The sequence below is a fragment of the Hevea brasiliensis genome, chromosome 7 (genome assembly GCF_030052815.1).
Source record: "Hevea brasiliensis isolate MT/VB/25A 57/8 chromosome 7, ASM3005281v1, whole genome shotgun sequence".
NCBI lineage: Eukaryota > Viridiplantae > Streptophyta > Magnoliopsida > Malpighiales > Euphorbiaceae > Hevea > Hevea brasiliensis.
In genome coordinates, this window is record NC_079499.1 from 100,525,821 (window position 1) to 100,543,412 (window position 17,592).

Sequence of the window (17,592 nt, forward strand, 5' to 3'; positions counted from 1 at the left end):
TCAAGATGAAGCAATTCTAATGGCTTAGTGGTGGAAATAATATTTTTAGATTTAAAAGATGCTCTAGTATGCTTTCCTAGTGCACATGCCCTACATTGAAATTCATTTTCATAGTTAATATTTGGAAGACCTTTAACAAGTTCTTTCTTGGACAATTTTGAGAGTGTATGCATGCTTACATGTCCTAATCTTCTATGCCATAAATAACTAGAATTATCAAAAGATACTAGACATGTGCTGTGATTAGTTTCAAAGTTATTCATGTCAAGCAAGTAAACATTATTAGATCTATTGGCAAAGAACAATGTGTCATTATCTAAGTAATTGATTGTACAAAGAGAAGAAGTGAACTTTACCTCAAAACCTTTATCACAAAGTTGGCTTACACTTACCAAGTTGTATTTCAAACCTTCAAAAAGTGACACATCTTCAATGCAAGGTTTGGTTCCAATTATTCCATTTCCAATTATTTTTCCTTTTCCTTTATCTCTGAATTTCACATGTCCTCCATCTACCATTGTGATTTTTGAAAACTTGTCCTTTTTACCGGTCATGTGCTTTGAACAACCACTATCTATATACCATTTTTCACTTTCCTTCATCCCTTTGAAACAAACCTGAAATTTAATCATTTAGTATTAGGCACCCAAGCAACTTTGGGTCCTTGGGGGTTAGTGACTTTAGGTAAGGCTCCCTTTGGCACCCATACCTTCTTTACCTTAAGGAGACCCTTCCTAAGTGCACAAGAACTAATCATATGACCTCTTTTATTGCAATAATAACATGTGACATTAGGCAATGAGGATGTAGATGCTTTAATGAAATGATTCTTGTATTTACCATAGTTTATGAAGCCATCAAAACCAATTCCATATTTTTCATTTGAAATTCTTTGGTTTCCAAGAAGTACATTAGAGTTTCTTTTTTCCTTTTGTAAATTTTGCCAAATCATTTGTCAAAGATTCTATTTTAGCTTCAAGGACCTTATTTTTCTCAATAAGCTTTTCACAAGTTTCTTTTGAGTTTTTCTACTCTAAATCTAGCTCTTTAAACAAAGCAATTGTCCTTTGTAAAATTCATTTTCTTTATACACATTAGACATGACAATATTTTGTGATCTCAATGATTCAATTTCTAAATTCATTTTAGTGCACTTTCTCTTATAGTTTCTATACTCATCTTATACTTTAGCAAATGCAAGTTCAAGTTCCTCTACATTAGGAGGTTCAAGAGAGCTTATCTCATTATCACTTTATTCTTCCTTTAGTGAACTTTTGACTTTCTCTTCAAATGCCATCATACAAAGGTGAGCAGTCTCCCTGTCACTTGATTCATCATTTGAAGATCCTTCACTATTGCTTCATACTACTTTCATAGCTTTCTTGCTCATGTCTTCTTTTCCTTTCTTCTTTTTGAGCAATGGACATTTGGGCTTGATATGTCTTGGTTTATGACACTCATAACATACAATTTCTTCTTTTGAATCCTTAAAACGTTTATCCTTGGGAGTATAATTTTTCAAGAATTTCTTGTATTTACTTCCTCCCTTCTTGAAAGCTCTTTTGAATTTCCTTGCAAGCATAGCCATTTCTTCATCATCATCACTTGAAGCACTTGAGTTGTCACTTGAATCAACTTTAAGTACAACTCCTTTCTTTTTATATTCATCCTTATTTGACTTGAGAGCAATGTTTTTCTTCTTCTTTTGCTCATTTTCAACTTCATCTTTCTTATATACCATCTCATGTGCAATGAGAGATCTAATGAGTTCATCATAGGTGAATGTTTTAAAATCCTTGGTATCTTGGATAGCTGTAGTCTTTGTTTCCCAAGATTTTGGAAGTGATCTAAGAATTTTCTTCGCAAGTTCGGCTTCCTCAAATCTTTTACCAAGTGCTTTGAAAAGATTGACAAGATCAGTAAACCTTGTACTCATATCCGCAATTGATTCTCCTGGCTTCATTTCGAATAGCTCATAATCTCGGATAAAGAGGTTTGCTTTGGACTCCTTGATGATATCCGCTCCTTCATAAGTGACCTCAAGCTTTTCCCAAATTTCCTTAGCAGATTGACATCTTGAAACACGATTGTATTCATTAAGGTCAAGTGAGGAATGCAAAATATTAATAGCTTTAGCATTTACAAAAATTGATGTGGCCCAACCGCAAGTGCACGGGTCGTACAAGTAATATAGAAAAGATATTGTTCCCACAAGGAGTTGTGTTAATGATTGAATTTTTGATATAAAAATTTGACTAATTTGAACTATTTTTGAAATTAAAGCAATAAATTGATGGATATTGAAATATGAAATCTACATATGTAAAATCAATAATCTATTCAATAATGTAATGATTTAACTAAAATTGCATCAAATTAAAATAAGCAAATTGAAATATGACAAGATTTAAAGCGTCAAGTAATTAAATTCAATTAGAAATTAACAATGATAAAAAGGCGATTTCGGAGTTTGGGAGTTCATATTCAAGCTATTTTGGGATTTTTAAATTGGTTATCCAATCTTGTGAAACTTATGGGTTTTAAGGAGATTAATTCTTAAATCCTTTGAATACCCTTCCGAGTGAGACAAAAAGTGCCTTAATCAATCTAATCCTACTTTCGTGGAGTTAAAGTTAATCAGGACCCATTAAGTTCCTTAATTAATCTGTAAATCCTCTTAATCTTTAGTCTATTTCTAGATCTAAGTTAATTAAGTCCAATTTCTTGATTATCTATCACAAGGCTTTCTCCTTTCGGTGCCTCAACCATGGATTAAGAATAACACTTAATGGGATCCTACACTAAGCATGTCATTGAGCACACAAGAAATGAATAAAACTCATTAAGACCACAAAATATGGATTACCCAATCAAAATCCACAAAATATCTCAAATATTGCATCCCAACTTCAGAATCTAATGAAAACTACTCACTATTCATAATATTTACAAGATATTCTGAGTTAATATGGAAATAAAACTTTAATCTAAGCTAAGAACTAAGAAACCCAATACAAGAAAGGTAAGAAATATGCAAGAAAGGAAAGAAAACTCCAAATCTGTCTGGAAATGGAGGGGGCGACGTTTTTTTGCTCCTTTTTTACTCTTTAGCTGCTGCTCCTCTTCTTTTCCTTTTTCTCTTCTTTCTAAAATGGGATAAGGGCCTATTTATATCTTTTTCTCTGACAAGAAGCCCTAAAATGGTGTGTTTGAGGTGTGTTTTTCTGAAGGAATCTTCTGCCAGCTCATTATGAAGTCTTTATGGGACTGCATAAGTTATGCAGTCCCTTATGCAATTTTCGGCTGGTTTCTGGCTCTCTGCGCGAAACTGCATGAGCAGTGTGCAAGATTGCATAAGTTATGCAGTTTTCTGTGAGGTCACATAAGCAAGGCACGAATCTGCATAAGTTATGCGAATCTGCATAAGTTATTCAGCAACTTATGCAAATTTCGGCAGGTTTGGGACATTGTTCCTTCCCCTTATGCAGAACTGCACAACTTATGCGGCAAGTTATGCGCAAATTTGGCCAATGTATACTTCAACTTTGAAACCTGTTTTTGACATCTTTGGCTGAAGAAATCACTCCTCAATGGCAAAATTTCTTTTTAGTCCCTCAAAAACACCATTTTTCCTACAAAACAAAGTAAAATTACAAACTAATCCAAAATTGGCAATTATGAAAAACTATCTAAATAACTAATGAAATTAGCTAAAAGTGACTAATAATCAAATAAAATGGCTATGAAATTAAACCTAAATGACTATGCAAAATGTATGTATCAGAAATTTTCTTCCAATCATTGTCATCATATTCATCTTCATTTTTAGGAACTTTCGTATTTCCTTGACCATTCTTTTGAGGAACATGTGGACCATTTTTAATGATTCTCCATGCATCAATATCTATAAATTGTATGAAATTTCTCATTCTCACTTTCCAAAAAGAGTAATTAGTGCCATTGAAGAGTGGTGGTCTAGCAATTGAGTAGCCTTCAGCTAGTGGTGCGGGTATATCGGCAATGTTGCTGGATGAACCAGCCATTAGGGATCACTCCAAGGTTGTGACACCTTAAGCAAGAGAGACAAGCTTTGATACCAATTTGTTGTCCCAAAATAGTCCAAGAGGGGGGTGAATTGGACTTAAACAATTTTTCGGCCCTTACTTGTAGCCTAATGAAAAATTATGGCTTTGTTCAACTAGGTGCTCCTTTATATATATATAGTGAAAGTGATATGTGTTTCAATAATGTATCCCTAAATTTCAGTTCAAGCTTCAATTAATATTTATAGCAATTTTTAACATAACATGCATCACAAAAATATTCAACTAATTTTTCAATCTACTCAATATATCTTCAAGTATATCAACTCAATCTATTCAATCAACATTCAATATCATGCATAGAAATTAAATTACACAAAAGTAAAGAGATTAAGGTTAGAGAAATCAAACACAATGATTTTTATAGTAGTTCGGCTTAACTAGCCTACATTCACTCTCTCAAAGAACCCTCTTTGAGTCTTCTCTCCACTATTTGCTTTTTTAAAGGCAAGAGACCAAAAGCCCTTTACAACTTTTTCAATACCAAGCTTTTACCAAGGTAGCTTGAATCTTTGACAAGTGCTATCTCAAGCACTCACACTCTCAAGCTTCAATAGGTGCTTGTACAACTTCTTTTGAATGCAATTTAATGTTTTAACACTCACTCTCACTCAATACAAATCAAAATATAAAGAAGAGATAAGTTGATTTGCCAATGGTAGCTCAAACACTTAAAAGCTTTTGAATAAAAGTAATAAATGAAAAATCAAGATTAAAGTGCAATTGTAAGCTTTCATCAAGTGTAAAATGAAGTAAAGGAAGTGTATTTATAGTCTCAAATCATTTTAAACTGTTTGAAACTTTTTTGAAACGTTATACACTCTGTTCTAGGTAAAATAACCATTATTTTATCTTTTTGTATGAAGTTGAACAACTCTGATTATTTAGCAAACTAATAAAATTTTTGGCGACAGTAGTAAACTACTTAGCAAACTAATATTTTAGCAAACACATTAGCAAACAAATATTTTAGCAAACAAGTTATTAAACTAATTTACCAGATGCCTGTTTCAAATTGTAATCTTTAAAAAATCTAATTTAGACCTTAAAAAATATATATTCCAATAGCAATATCCAAGGTCATGATGAGACAATTTTATAAAGTAATTGAAAGAAAAATTAATTTTGAGCTCCATTTGACTAAAACTTTCATCTATTCTTTCTACACAAGTCCTAAGACTCAATTTCTAACTCTACATAGTCTTGTTCTTTCTCAACTTTGATTCATCTTGAGATGCCTTTTAGTGCTCTTCCTCCTTTGATGCAACCTCAAAGATTCCTCATAAATAAGAAAAAGAATCTACACATCACTTAAAATTGAGTTAAATAGATTCTATTTGAGTTTTATTATCATCAAACGGGTCAACAGCATACCATCCAATCTAACATCCAAATGGCGTTACTGTAATATGCTATTACAGTAAGTCAAGCCATGTGTCTAATAAACTAAATCATGACTAAGGAAAAGATAAAAAAAAAAAAAAAGTCACAACAAAATATCTATTCACAATAAGCTGCAATTATCCTTTTATTTAGAAAGCTTTTTTTTTTTTAATACAAGGAGAATAATTTAGAAAGCATTTTTTTAATAGAAGTAACAAAAATTGAAATAATAATTATAAATTATACAATAAGAGATATTTTTATTATAAAAATAAATAAATTCAAGACCTTTTTCACTTTTAATACCTCAAAATTAATAAAAAAATAATTAAACTATTTTTTACTGGCTTTAAGAAACACAATTTAGAAGAATAGCTTTATCTTCTTTTCAAGTGTATTTAAAGCGCATATCTACAAAAAAAAATAAAATTTGGAGATTATATTTTATTTCCGAAATATTGGTAAGAAAAAAAATTTAATGGTAAGAAAAATTACCGTGGAAAAAACTTTAAGCAAAAATTCTCCTTTTTGCGGAAGCCGAGTGGTAAAATATTAAAATATTAATGGTTAAAATAGTCCAACTTGATATGAAATAATATAATTATATCATTATCATTGTCTAAAAAATCTCGTTAACTAACATTGCAATACGACTAGCAATTTAGTGGGAAAATGTCCAATCAACTCCCATTCTTTGATTTTTCCACCACTCGAATCATTCGAGCATTTATATATATATATATATATATATATATATATATATATATATATATTGCAAAATATGTTACTCAATTAACAAAACAATCACATAATATTTATAATTAATATAAAACAAATTCTTTTAAAATATTATTTAAAATTCTTTTCACATTAGTTTACCTTTTTATATAATATAAAATAATCACTTAACAGAATATATTTTTTAATTAAGAAATATATTCTTTTAGAAAATATCTTTAGAATATGTAAAAATTATATGCTCTTATTTATTTTTCAATATATAAAGTTAGGTAAAAGGAGAAGGGTCTCTATTTTCTCACTATTCTATCATTATCAGAGAATAATTTCCTTTGAATGTTGGATGATCCTTATTTGGATATTCTGATGAACCTCTAATTTTTAGCTAAGGTAATATCACGGGATCCTTTTACGAGTGAGGTTACAGTTTCAGGCTTTATCATTTCTAATTTATTATAATATTTTAAAATAAAAGTAAAATAATGTGAGGTATGAACAGCACAACTTACCCAATTTATAGTGTAAACAGAGAAATAATAGTAAAGCTAAATGGACTAAAAAAAAATAGTGTCGTTTTCAGAAAACGACGAATTAGCTACAGCCTGACATCGGCAGAACCACATGATTGGGCGATGGTGGGAAATGGATGGGAACTAAAGCAATTTTCCAAGGCATTGAAATCATAAAAAGCAAAAGACAATGGACCCACCGCCACATGGAGGACGTGCCGTGGCGACAACCACAAGAGTACGTGCGATGCCATTAGCGAAGGGGAGCTTTCACTGAGGCGAAGGAATTGGTTTGCTTTTTCAAAAGTAACAAACGAGGAAAGGACAACAGCAAAGCAAACAGTATGGAGAGCTAGAGACCCACAAGGCCACAACCATTGAATCACACAGCGCAATGCCAAAAAAACCCATGCTGCGAACCATTTTCATGATTCAAAATTCGAAAGGTCGAAGCTCGTGATCAGACTCGGAGAAAAAAAATTGGCCCCCGAGTGAAAAACAGTGAGAATGATATTGATAGCATATATTTACATGGCCACTAGCCAGGCTTTAAACAATAGGTGTGGGTTTGGCTTTTGTGGATTAGGACTAAATGGAGTAAAATAGGAAAAGGTTGTTAAGTGGATTCCATTAATAATAGAAGATTGAAACTTCGAAAGGTCGAAGCTAGTGATAAGACTAGGAAAAATATCTCCTCATAGTGAAAAAGAGTGGAGAATGATAGCATATATATATATATATATATATATATATATGGCCAGGCTTCTGAATTTTATTATTTTGCTTTATTAAGTAGGTGCCACTTGTGTGGATTAGGTCTAAAAGGCGTAAAATTGAAGAGGTTGTTATGTGGATTCCATTAGCTTGACAGTGAAAGCATCGTCATCTCAAATGTTAAAATCTGAACTTCAAAAAAAAATATTTTATACTGTCAATTTAATATCGAATTAATTTACTCACTAAATTTAAAAAAAATGAATTAATTTAACACAATTTTATTAATATTGATGACATGTCATTCACATGTGTATTTTTTCAAGTTAATATTCAATAGATAAATTCAACGCTTGCGCTTTTTTTTTTTTTAGCATATAATTAGTACGAATTTATAATTAGTAATTTTGAAAAATTGGGGGGCGAAAATAGAAATATGAAAAAGTGAGAGGGAGGGTAGTGTGCCTCCTCTTATTTGATTTTGTTCAAAGTTTTTTATTGAAGAAATTATTACTCATTTCTTTATTTTAATAAAATTATTATTTTAAAAAAATTATAATAATTAATTTTTATATTTTTATTTTATCAACTCTTTAGTGAAATTACCATATATAAGTTAATATTTTTAAAATAAAAAATTATATGATTATATTTTCTAAATTACATGAATTAAAAGAAATTTAAATTAATATTAGAAATAATCGGAAGGACTGAGTAAAAATATACACACTTTTCTCAAATTGATTGCTTGGATATGGATCGTTGGCTTCTACTCCTAATATCCACGCCCACGAATTGACAGGCTTGGAAGAAACTGCAACAATAGAACATTTCGCAGATTTGGTAGCTGGGATTCTTTCCCAACATGTGATAAATGAAATACAATTCCCATCTGTTTTTTTGTTTGAACACCTCAAATTAACATGTTTTTTTACCTTTTAAAGCATGAACTAACAAGTCGGTATATCTAATTACATGATAAATAGTTGTTCATCTTATGCTTAATGTATATAACACAAGAGCCTTCGAGCTTTCATATCGATCATGAATGAGTGTGTGTGCGTGGGTTCATAAGCGTTGTTAAAACTCCTCTCAATTAGTAATTACCTGAGAGTGAATATTGATACAGTAAGTCTTGTATTTTCGTGTATGTATATTCTCAAAAGAAAAAAATAAATCCTCTTAGACTTGATTTCCAATATAGTCCAATAATTTAATGAGGTCTGTGAATTAGTGGGTGTGTCCATTAGGACTGAGCCTTCAGACTCCCACATCGATTGTTGATGTATGTGTACGTGGGTTCATAAGTGTTACTAAGGCTGAAAGTAAGTGTTGATATAATAAATTTTGTGTGTGTGCATATATTTTAAAAATTAAAAAAATATATATATAAGATAAATTTAATTAATTTATACAATCTAGTTAGATTCTGTTAAAAAATATTTTGAAATTAACTTTATTATTTTATTTTTTTAAAATTATACTAAATTAACAACATATAAAAGTATGTAACAGCAATGGAAAGAAAGTTGTACGTGTTGGTGGTTGGGATGGGGTCCTTTTGAAACACGTGATGTCACATTGGGGTCCCCTTTGCATTATTGCACCTGATTTTTGTTCCAAGAAGAAATTAATTTATTCTTGGTGTGTACATAAACAAACTTAAGTAGATGAGGATTCCCTCATGGAGATGGAGCCCACCATTTTTTTATATAAAAAATTTAAAATTATATAAAAATAAATTTATTAATCGTTAAATTAAAATTTTATATCTAAATTCATATAAAAAAATTGTTACTATCTAATTAAATTAACCTTTATGTCCCAGTCAACTTCTTTAAAAACATTTTGGTGCAGAGAATATCTCTAGCTTTGAAAGAAGAACTCAATCAAGCAAGAGCCAAGAGGACCAAATAATAAAAAAAAAAAAGCAGACGAATTTGCCTCGCATCCGCTGCAGATTCTCCACCCAGCATCATCGCCATTGAAATCTCATCCCGACTCAATAAAAAAAAATAAAAAAAGGTTCATCCTTGAAGCTGAGTGGATCTTCCGATACCTTGGAGTCTTTCCATATGGCCCGCATGTTAGACGAGCACCTCAGTTTCTTTAGGATGATGTACCCCATTAACCTTTCAGGTCCTGAAAGGGTGCGGCAAATTCATCCTTCTCTTTATTTTATTGCTCAAATAATAATTTTATAGCGGAAGCTTTTTCAAATATCAATGAAATTTTAGCCCATAAGATTTAAACTTTTTCATTTTTAAACAGTTTCATCTGCCCTGATTCAATAATATATATATATATATATATATATATATATATATATATATATTAAATTCTTAAATTGAATCCCAGGCTAATTTTTAAATTAAATTAAAAAATTTAAGTGTCATCAGAGTTTAAATTTTTTTTTGAAAAAAGAGTAAAGAACATGTAGAGTAAAAATTTTATATCACTTAAATATCTGATACTAATCTGATTTATATATTAATCGAGCACTTATAACTATATTAAAAAATATTAATAATTTAATTTTATATAATAATATAAAAAAACTCAGCTTGAAATGTATTATAATATAAGTTAATAATAAAAATATATATTTTATATTTAATTAATTATTTATATAAATAAATTTAGATAATAAATAGCCTGTAAAATCTAAATCTAATGTGAACATACAATATTAGTACAAAATTTTGCTTTTTTCTGCATAATAAATGAAAGTTAGTAGTTAATGATACGTAATAAATTTTATAGAAAAGAATGTAAGATGATTTTTTTTTTTTTTTGTCTTGAGTATATTGGTAAATTTCAGTTTTTTCAAAAGTAATTATTCTAAACTCCTATTTTGAATAATATAAGTTTATTATTAGTATTTTAGATGGTCAATTTTAAAGAATGAATATTCAATGAAAATTAAGAAATATTAATTGGGATTTAAACGTAAATTAGACAAGTTAATTAAGCATTAAAATTATTTCTAGTATTTAAATTATATATACAGGAGAATATATATAAATTTAATATTTATTAAATACTATAAGAATATACTAATTGAATTTCAATTTTTATTTTTTACCAACTGAAGTTCCGAGAGTTCAATTTGAAAATATTCTTGGAAGGTAATTAAAAATAGTAATTTATTTAACATCATTGCCGTCCGATTCAAAACCAATCAAATTGATCAACACTCGACAAATAAAAGCTAATGAGAAAGCTGACACCGGTTCTATAAATACCATATGGAATACAAAGAAATGCAGACGATCGACCAAACCTTCAAGTCCTTATACTTGATTTTCCTTGATTTGATAAAATGGGTTCAATCTCATCCCAAAAGCCTCAACCTCATGCAATTCTTGTCCCATACCCTGCACAAGGGCATGTGAATCCCTTAATGCAGCTTGGCAAGCTCTTGCACTCACGAGGCTTTTACATCACTTTTGTGAACACTGAGCATAATCATAGACGCTTAATTCGCAGCAGAGGTCAGGAATTCATTGACGGCCTTCCAGATTTCAAGTTTGAAGCTATCCCAGATGGCTTGCCATATACTGATCGTGACGCCACCCAACATGTCCCATCACTCAGTGATTCAACCCGAAAGCATTGCTTGGCTCCTTTCATTGAGCTAATTGCCAAGCTAAAAGAAACCCCTGATGTGCCTCCAATTACTTGCATAATCTCAGATGGAGTGATGGCCTTTGCCGTTGATGCTGCTCAGCATTTTGGCATACCAGAGATCCAATTTCAGACCACCTCAGCTTCAGGCTTCATGGCTTATCTCCATCATTTTGAGCTCGTCAGAAGAGGCATCGTCCCATTCAAAGGTATTTTGGTTAATTAATTCTATTTAACGTTCTTTAGAGACGAATTAATGGAACATATACATTTCTGATATATATGTGTATTGCATATGTTGGATCAGATGAAAGTTTCTTGCATGATGGCACTCTTGATCAAACAATTGATTGGCTTCCTGGAATGCCTACTCTGAAACTGAGGGACATGCCTAGCTTTATCAGAGTCACTGATGTGAAAGACATAATGTTCGATTTTATGGCAGTAGAATCACACAAGACTTTGAAAGCTGATGCAATTATTTTCAACACATTCGATGAGTTTGAACAAGAAGTGCTAGATGCCATTAAAGCCAGATTTCATTCCAAGATTTATACCATAGGCCCCTTTACCTTGCTTGAGAAGGGCATACCAGAGGGCAGGTCCAAGGCATTTAGATCCAGCTTGTGGAAAGAGGATTTAAGCTGTCTAGAGTGGCTTGACAAAAGGGAGCCAGACTCAGTTGTGTATGTAAACTATGGCTGTGTTACTACAATAACAGACAAACAGCTGAATGAATTTGCCTGGGGTCTGGCACATAGCAAGCATCCATTTTTATGGATTGTTAGGCCTGATGTTGTGATGGGTGAATCTGCAGTGTTGCCTGAGGAGTTTTACGAGGAAGTAAAGGACAGAGGATTGCTGGTAAGTTGGGTACCGCAAGATCGTGTTCTTCAACACCCATCAGTCGGTGTTTTCCTCTCACATTGTGGATGGAATTCAACCATGGAATGTGTTTCTGGTGGTAAGCCTATGATCTGCTGGCCTTTCTTTGCCGAGCAACAAACAAATTGCAAATACGCATGCGATGTGTGGAAGACTGGGATGCAGCTTAGTACTGATTTAAGTAGAGACGAACTTGTGAGTGTCATCAAGGAAATGATGGAAACAGAGAGAGGAAGAGAAATGAGGAGAAGGGCTGTGGAATGGAGAGAGAAAGCAGAAGCTGCTACCAGTGTTGGAGGAGTATCTTATAGCAACTTTGATAGATTCATTAAGGAGGTCATCCTTAAAGAGGATACTGAGTAATCACATGTGGAACCTTTGTGACCTTCTTAAGATAATAAGATATAATAAGAAATTTGCATTGCTCGTTCCTGCGTGAGAAATATTAAAAAAAAAAAATCCAAAAATGACTATTGTTTAATTATATAGTAATTGTTTCAATTAATTCCAATAGATATGTTCTTGCAGTGTAGTTATGTAAGAGTGGAAGACACTTCCAGTGTGACTTGTGAGTGCTCCACTCGATTATGTGCATGAGTTTGTATCTTGCTAATTAATAAAATTTTAGTTTCTGCTTATATAATTGAGTTTTTGATCAGATGGATCGCCTCTTGAGAGCCTTCAGGCTCAAAAATGAGTTTTTTTTTTTAATACATGTCCTCAAGTCCAAGCAAGACATCAGGCCGCTTTACCCTTTCTTTAGATCCTTAATTGTCCAGAAAGAATAAAAAAAAATGAATAGAGGAAATGGAGGAAAAAAAAATAAAAGAAATTAATTTTTTTTATATTATTTAAATAAATTATTAAAATAGAGAGAAACACAATTTCTCCTTATAAAAAAGGGGAGGGGGATATCTGTTAGGCCCTCATTTTTCTATTATTATTATATTTTCCTCCATTTCATTCCAATTTAGAGGAAAATATTATGGAGGGACATATTTTGAGTCAATTAAGAGGATTTGATAAATGAAAAATTTCTTATATTCTAAAAAAAATCAGAAAAAGTAATTTTTTTTTAGCAAATTATTAGATACTCCCATTGTATGTGCACTCTCACTCAAAGAATTATGAATTTTATATTCTTAAATTTAGAGAATAATTAATTTTTTATGAGTAATGAGTGCACTATTTTTAAATACATCAAGTGCACTCAATAATTTATCAATTTTTTTTTCTCATCATTTTTTTCAATTTAAATAAAGATTAGAAATGATAATTTTTCTTCCTTTTGTAAGATTTATTTTAGGTTCGAATTTTGAAGAAAATATTATTGAAAATAAAAGCCTTAAATTCTAAAGATATTAATTTTATATGGATCATAAAATAAATATAAAAAGATATCTTAATGAATAAAAAAAAAAAATTCCTGCCTCACACCAAATCCGACGAGAATTGAAAAATCCACCAGCCTCGCAGGAACTACAGGAAATGAATAGTTTATGGAATTGATTCGTTTATGCTAGCTATGCCAAAGTTGATGGAATCCAATTATCTCTTGTCAGATTTAATTATTGTAGCAATTTACAACTACTTTTATCCGTCTTCTTTAATTTTCCTAAAGAAAAAAAATTTAAAGATTTCGAAATCGATAATAATAAAACATGTCTTTTTAGCAGCACAATTTAGGGACAGTAAAGTTCTCGAACTTGATTTGACCATCATAAGCTCGATCAATTTTTCTTAACTCTATTTCGACTCTAATTTATACGAGATAGGGATGAAAATACTTTCTTCTCACTCTGAATCTCTGAAATTTGTTCAGTACAGTAATATATTATTATTTTTTATTAAAAAATAATTTATTTCTATATATTTGATATTTAAATATTATAATTTTAATAAAAAAAATATAAATATATTGTTAAAATAATATTTAAAACTTATATTTTTAATTATATTTATTTTTATATTATATAATAATAAATTAAAATAAAAAATAAAAAGATAAATTCCCACAGGGAAACTCATCTCACCCTGCTCTCAACGAGGAAGTCCCCGCCCCAATTCCAAACTTTTGTAGGGTGAGGAGCGATCATCTCATCCTGCTCTCAACGAGGAAGTCCCCGCCCCAATTCCAAAAATAATAATAAAACAAGACATTTGAATAGAGATTAACACAATTGATATATAGAAATGGCTTAAATTTAATGTTGAAAACTGCAAAACTAATATCATAACTTGACTACACCCTAATCAGCCAAGTGCTGAAAAAATATTTGTGATATCAAAGCTTACCAATTTCTCAATTAAACAATATTCAAAGGTATGCAAAAAGAAAAAAAGATTTCATTAATTAGCCATTTGGAAGCATTTTATCAAATATGTGGTGCCTCACAGTTTATGTTGTCCTCTTCTATGCAAATGGTTTTCATTGATGTCAATAAGCTATTCTATTGATAAACTGTCCTTTACATATGGAGAAATGTTGCTGGCTAGATTGAAACGTAAGAAAGAAGAGTTGGAAAGTTTTAAGGAAGTGGGATGAAAGAGGAAAACGGAAAGGGAATATAATTTTGCCAGAAATAATCATTATTTATCCTAGATAGCTAGAAATGACCACTTAAACTGCTTCCTCACTGATTTTAATAACCAATATATTGAATTGAGTAACGTAATGACTAATGAGTAAGAAGTTGCCAATTAAGAGGTAGTCTAATTGATTTTACTTCATTTTTAAGGCGTAAAAAGTGAAAAGATCTCGAGTTTGAGTATCTTCAATTACCTATTTTAAGATAATTCATCTTTATATTGAAAATGAAAACAATTACTTTTCGTTACGTGTAACTTATCGATTATTATTTAATCCATTAAACCTCTATTGAATCTGAATAAAAAAGAGCAGGAAGCTGAACAAAATGGCCTGATGCTGTTCGGACAAATGGCTTGCATGGCTAATAACACTCTGTTTATATATATATAAATTTTTCACATGAAAGTACGAGTGCTTGATGTATTATTCCATCAATGTTAAGAGACAGTAGCGGCAGCGGGTCAATTTGTTTGGTAACATCGCAAATTAAAATTTTTTGTTTGTATTGGGGAATTGAATAGAAGAATAGCTAGGAATTTATTTTATAAAAATATTTATTTTTAATTATTTAATTAAAATACTAAAAACTTTAATTTTTAATATTAAAAAAATTTAATTAATTTGAGAGAGTTTAATTTAACTATAACAAATAAATTTACAATTTATGACCTATAACCATTAAATCCATCTATTTGATAACACTAAATATTATCATTTAATGTTGTAAAATTATTAAAAGAAGAGGGATAAAATTGATAAATAAAAAAATTGAATAAAATGTCTGAAATTATTTTTGAGACCAATCCACCATTAACAAATTTCTCTCCCCAACCTGATCAAGTAAAATTTCCTGTGATTCTCTGTTTGCAGAGAACAAGAGAGGCTCAAATCAAACAGTATGTACAATGTAATAACAATATTCAAGTTTATCCCATTTAAGTTACAATCAAATCCAAGTGATCCTCTAGTTGCCAAGTGAATATTGTGTTGTCTCCTTTGTGGACTGACAAGACAAACTTAATTTAATTCTTAAAAAATAATTGAAATTTAAATAAATTAAGTATATTAATAACCTTCAATTCAGAATTATTGAGTGTCAATCGTAATTAAATTGAAAAAAGAATAATTAAACATGATTTTAATAATTAAATGTAAAACAAAATGTTTATAAAATATAATTATTGTTGTCGCCATTATCTTTTTGGTAGTGCCACTACCACAATTAAGACCCACCAATGGCTTATCTGCTTTTCGTTTAGTCTAAAGCATCTTCATCCCTTATCGTTCCCATGTTGCGGCCACTGTTATAATATTTTTTTAATGATTTTTCCTTAATTATTAGGTTCTTTTAATAATGGAGTCTTGTCTCCAGTCTCCTCCCTGATAGAGCTTGTTGGGTTTTGATTAGGAGGAAATCTCAAATTTGCTCTTAAATTTTTACCCATGTTTAAACAAATTTATTTTTATTTTTTTTTCTTCAATTAATTCACAAATTTCTATTTGAATTTAAAAAATAATATTTTATTATAAAAAATTAGAAAATTATTATTTTATTTTATTTAAAATTTTGAATTAATTGAGACAAAAATTTAAAGGTGAGCTTTCTCTTCACTATCATGGAGTGGTTGAGGCTTTTTGTTATTGAGGAAAGAGGTGCTCTTCCAAAGTCATCGGTTTGAAGATGTGGGATTAGTTTCACTTTCAATCATTCTACTTGCCACTAAATTTTATAATGAAATTCATTGTATCTCTTACAAATAATTTTTATTTTTGTTAATTATAATATTAATTATTAAAATCAAATCATGATCAAATTCAGTAAACACAATTTGATGTAACAAATTAACTTTTCAATTCTATATATAAATATTGCTTAATAATGACATTTAGTAATCAACGTACAGCAGTAAAAGACTTAGTATTTCTTAAGTAAGGATGAGTGTTCAATTCTTATGAATAGAGAAAATGTTCGTTAAGAGCATTTTATAATAAATCTCTTTGATACGAGTAGAATTAAGTTTACCCCGATAAATTAAGCAGTAAACAAAATTTGTATCCAAAAGTCTTAATCAACCATTTCAGGGCAGCTGTGTGTCTAGATGTCTTTATTTGGCTTAGTGCGTCTTTTGGCTCTTTTTACTGCTTATTTAGTGGTATCAGGTTTTGTTTTCTTTCTTTCAAATTTAATAAAATTTTAAATAGGAATTAAGTTTTAGGTCTTTAATTAATTATGAATTATAAATTAAATTAATTAAAAAAATATATCAACTGATAAGGAAGAAAGAATTTTAATTAAAATAGGAAACTAAAACAAAATAGGAAGAAATAATTAAAATCTGAAACTGGAGTCTCGAACGTCACATGGGCAGGCCCTGTTTCTCTCTATGAAGACTTCCTTGGATAGCTTTGACACCATACAGGCCAGCACATAACACCACAGCAGTTTCAGATTTGAAGCAATTCTCGTTGGGCTGCCACTATCGGATCCTGATGCAAACCCGAGACATCCCTTCCATTGGCTACTGGGCCCGGAATCGCCTAACGCAACTTGCGTTATTCCGAATGGATTCATGTGCTTTGGACTTCTGGCGAGCTAAGCGTTCCTTTTAATTGATGGGCCTTCTAACCCAATAGCATAGGCTAGTTTGGTCTTCCACCCCTTGTTTTGTCCTTCTATTTCATTTTCATTGGGCCCCTATGCTCCTTGCGTTAAGTAGGAATTGGGACTCTCAATAATCTTTTTTTTTAGATAAAATTAGTATAATAAATATTATTTTAAATTAATAATAATGGCTTTGGATAGCCATATGAAAAATGCAGATAAATTTTGATAATCATCTCTGAACTTATTTAGTATAAAATTATAGTTCTTCAACTTAAAAATATACCATAAAACCTCTTTAATTTTCAATTTTTGTACAGTAAAATCCTTCTAATTTCTAATTGTCAGCTTTTCAGTTAGACGCTGACCTGAACAGTTCTAGCGTGGAGCTTACTCAATATTTCTCTTTTCTTTATCAAGTTATGTGTAAATTGAATCATT

At 30.4% G+C, this 17,592-nt stretch overlaps 1 protein-coding gene across 1 annotated transcript; it reads left to right on the plus strand.

Moving 5' to 3' along the window:
• The first annotated feature begins 10,643 nt into the window (after positions 1-10,643).
• Positions 10,644-12,602, plus strand: LOC110633528 (linamarin synthase 1). Its single transcript, XM_058150310.1, has 2 exons — positions 10,644-11,283; positions 11,382-12,602. Exons 1-2 carry the CDS (start codon positions 10,770-10,772, stop codon positions 12,320-12,322), a joined length of 1,455 nt encoding a protein of 484 aa, XP_058006293.1. The 5' UTR covers positions 10,644-10,769; the 3' UTR covers positions 12,323-12,602.
• Positions 12,603-17,592: the final 4,990 nt, after the last annotated feature.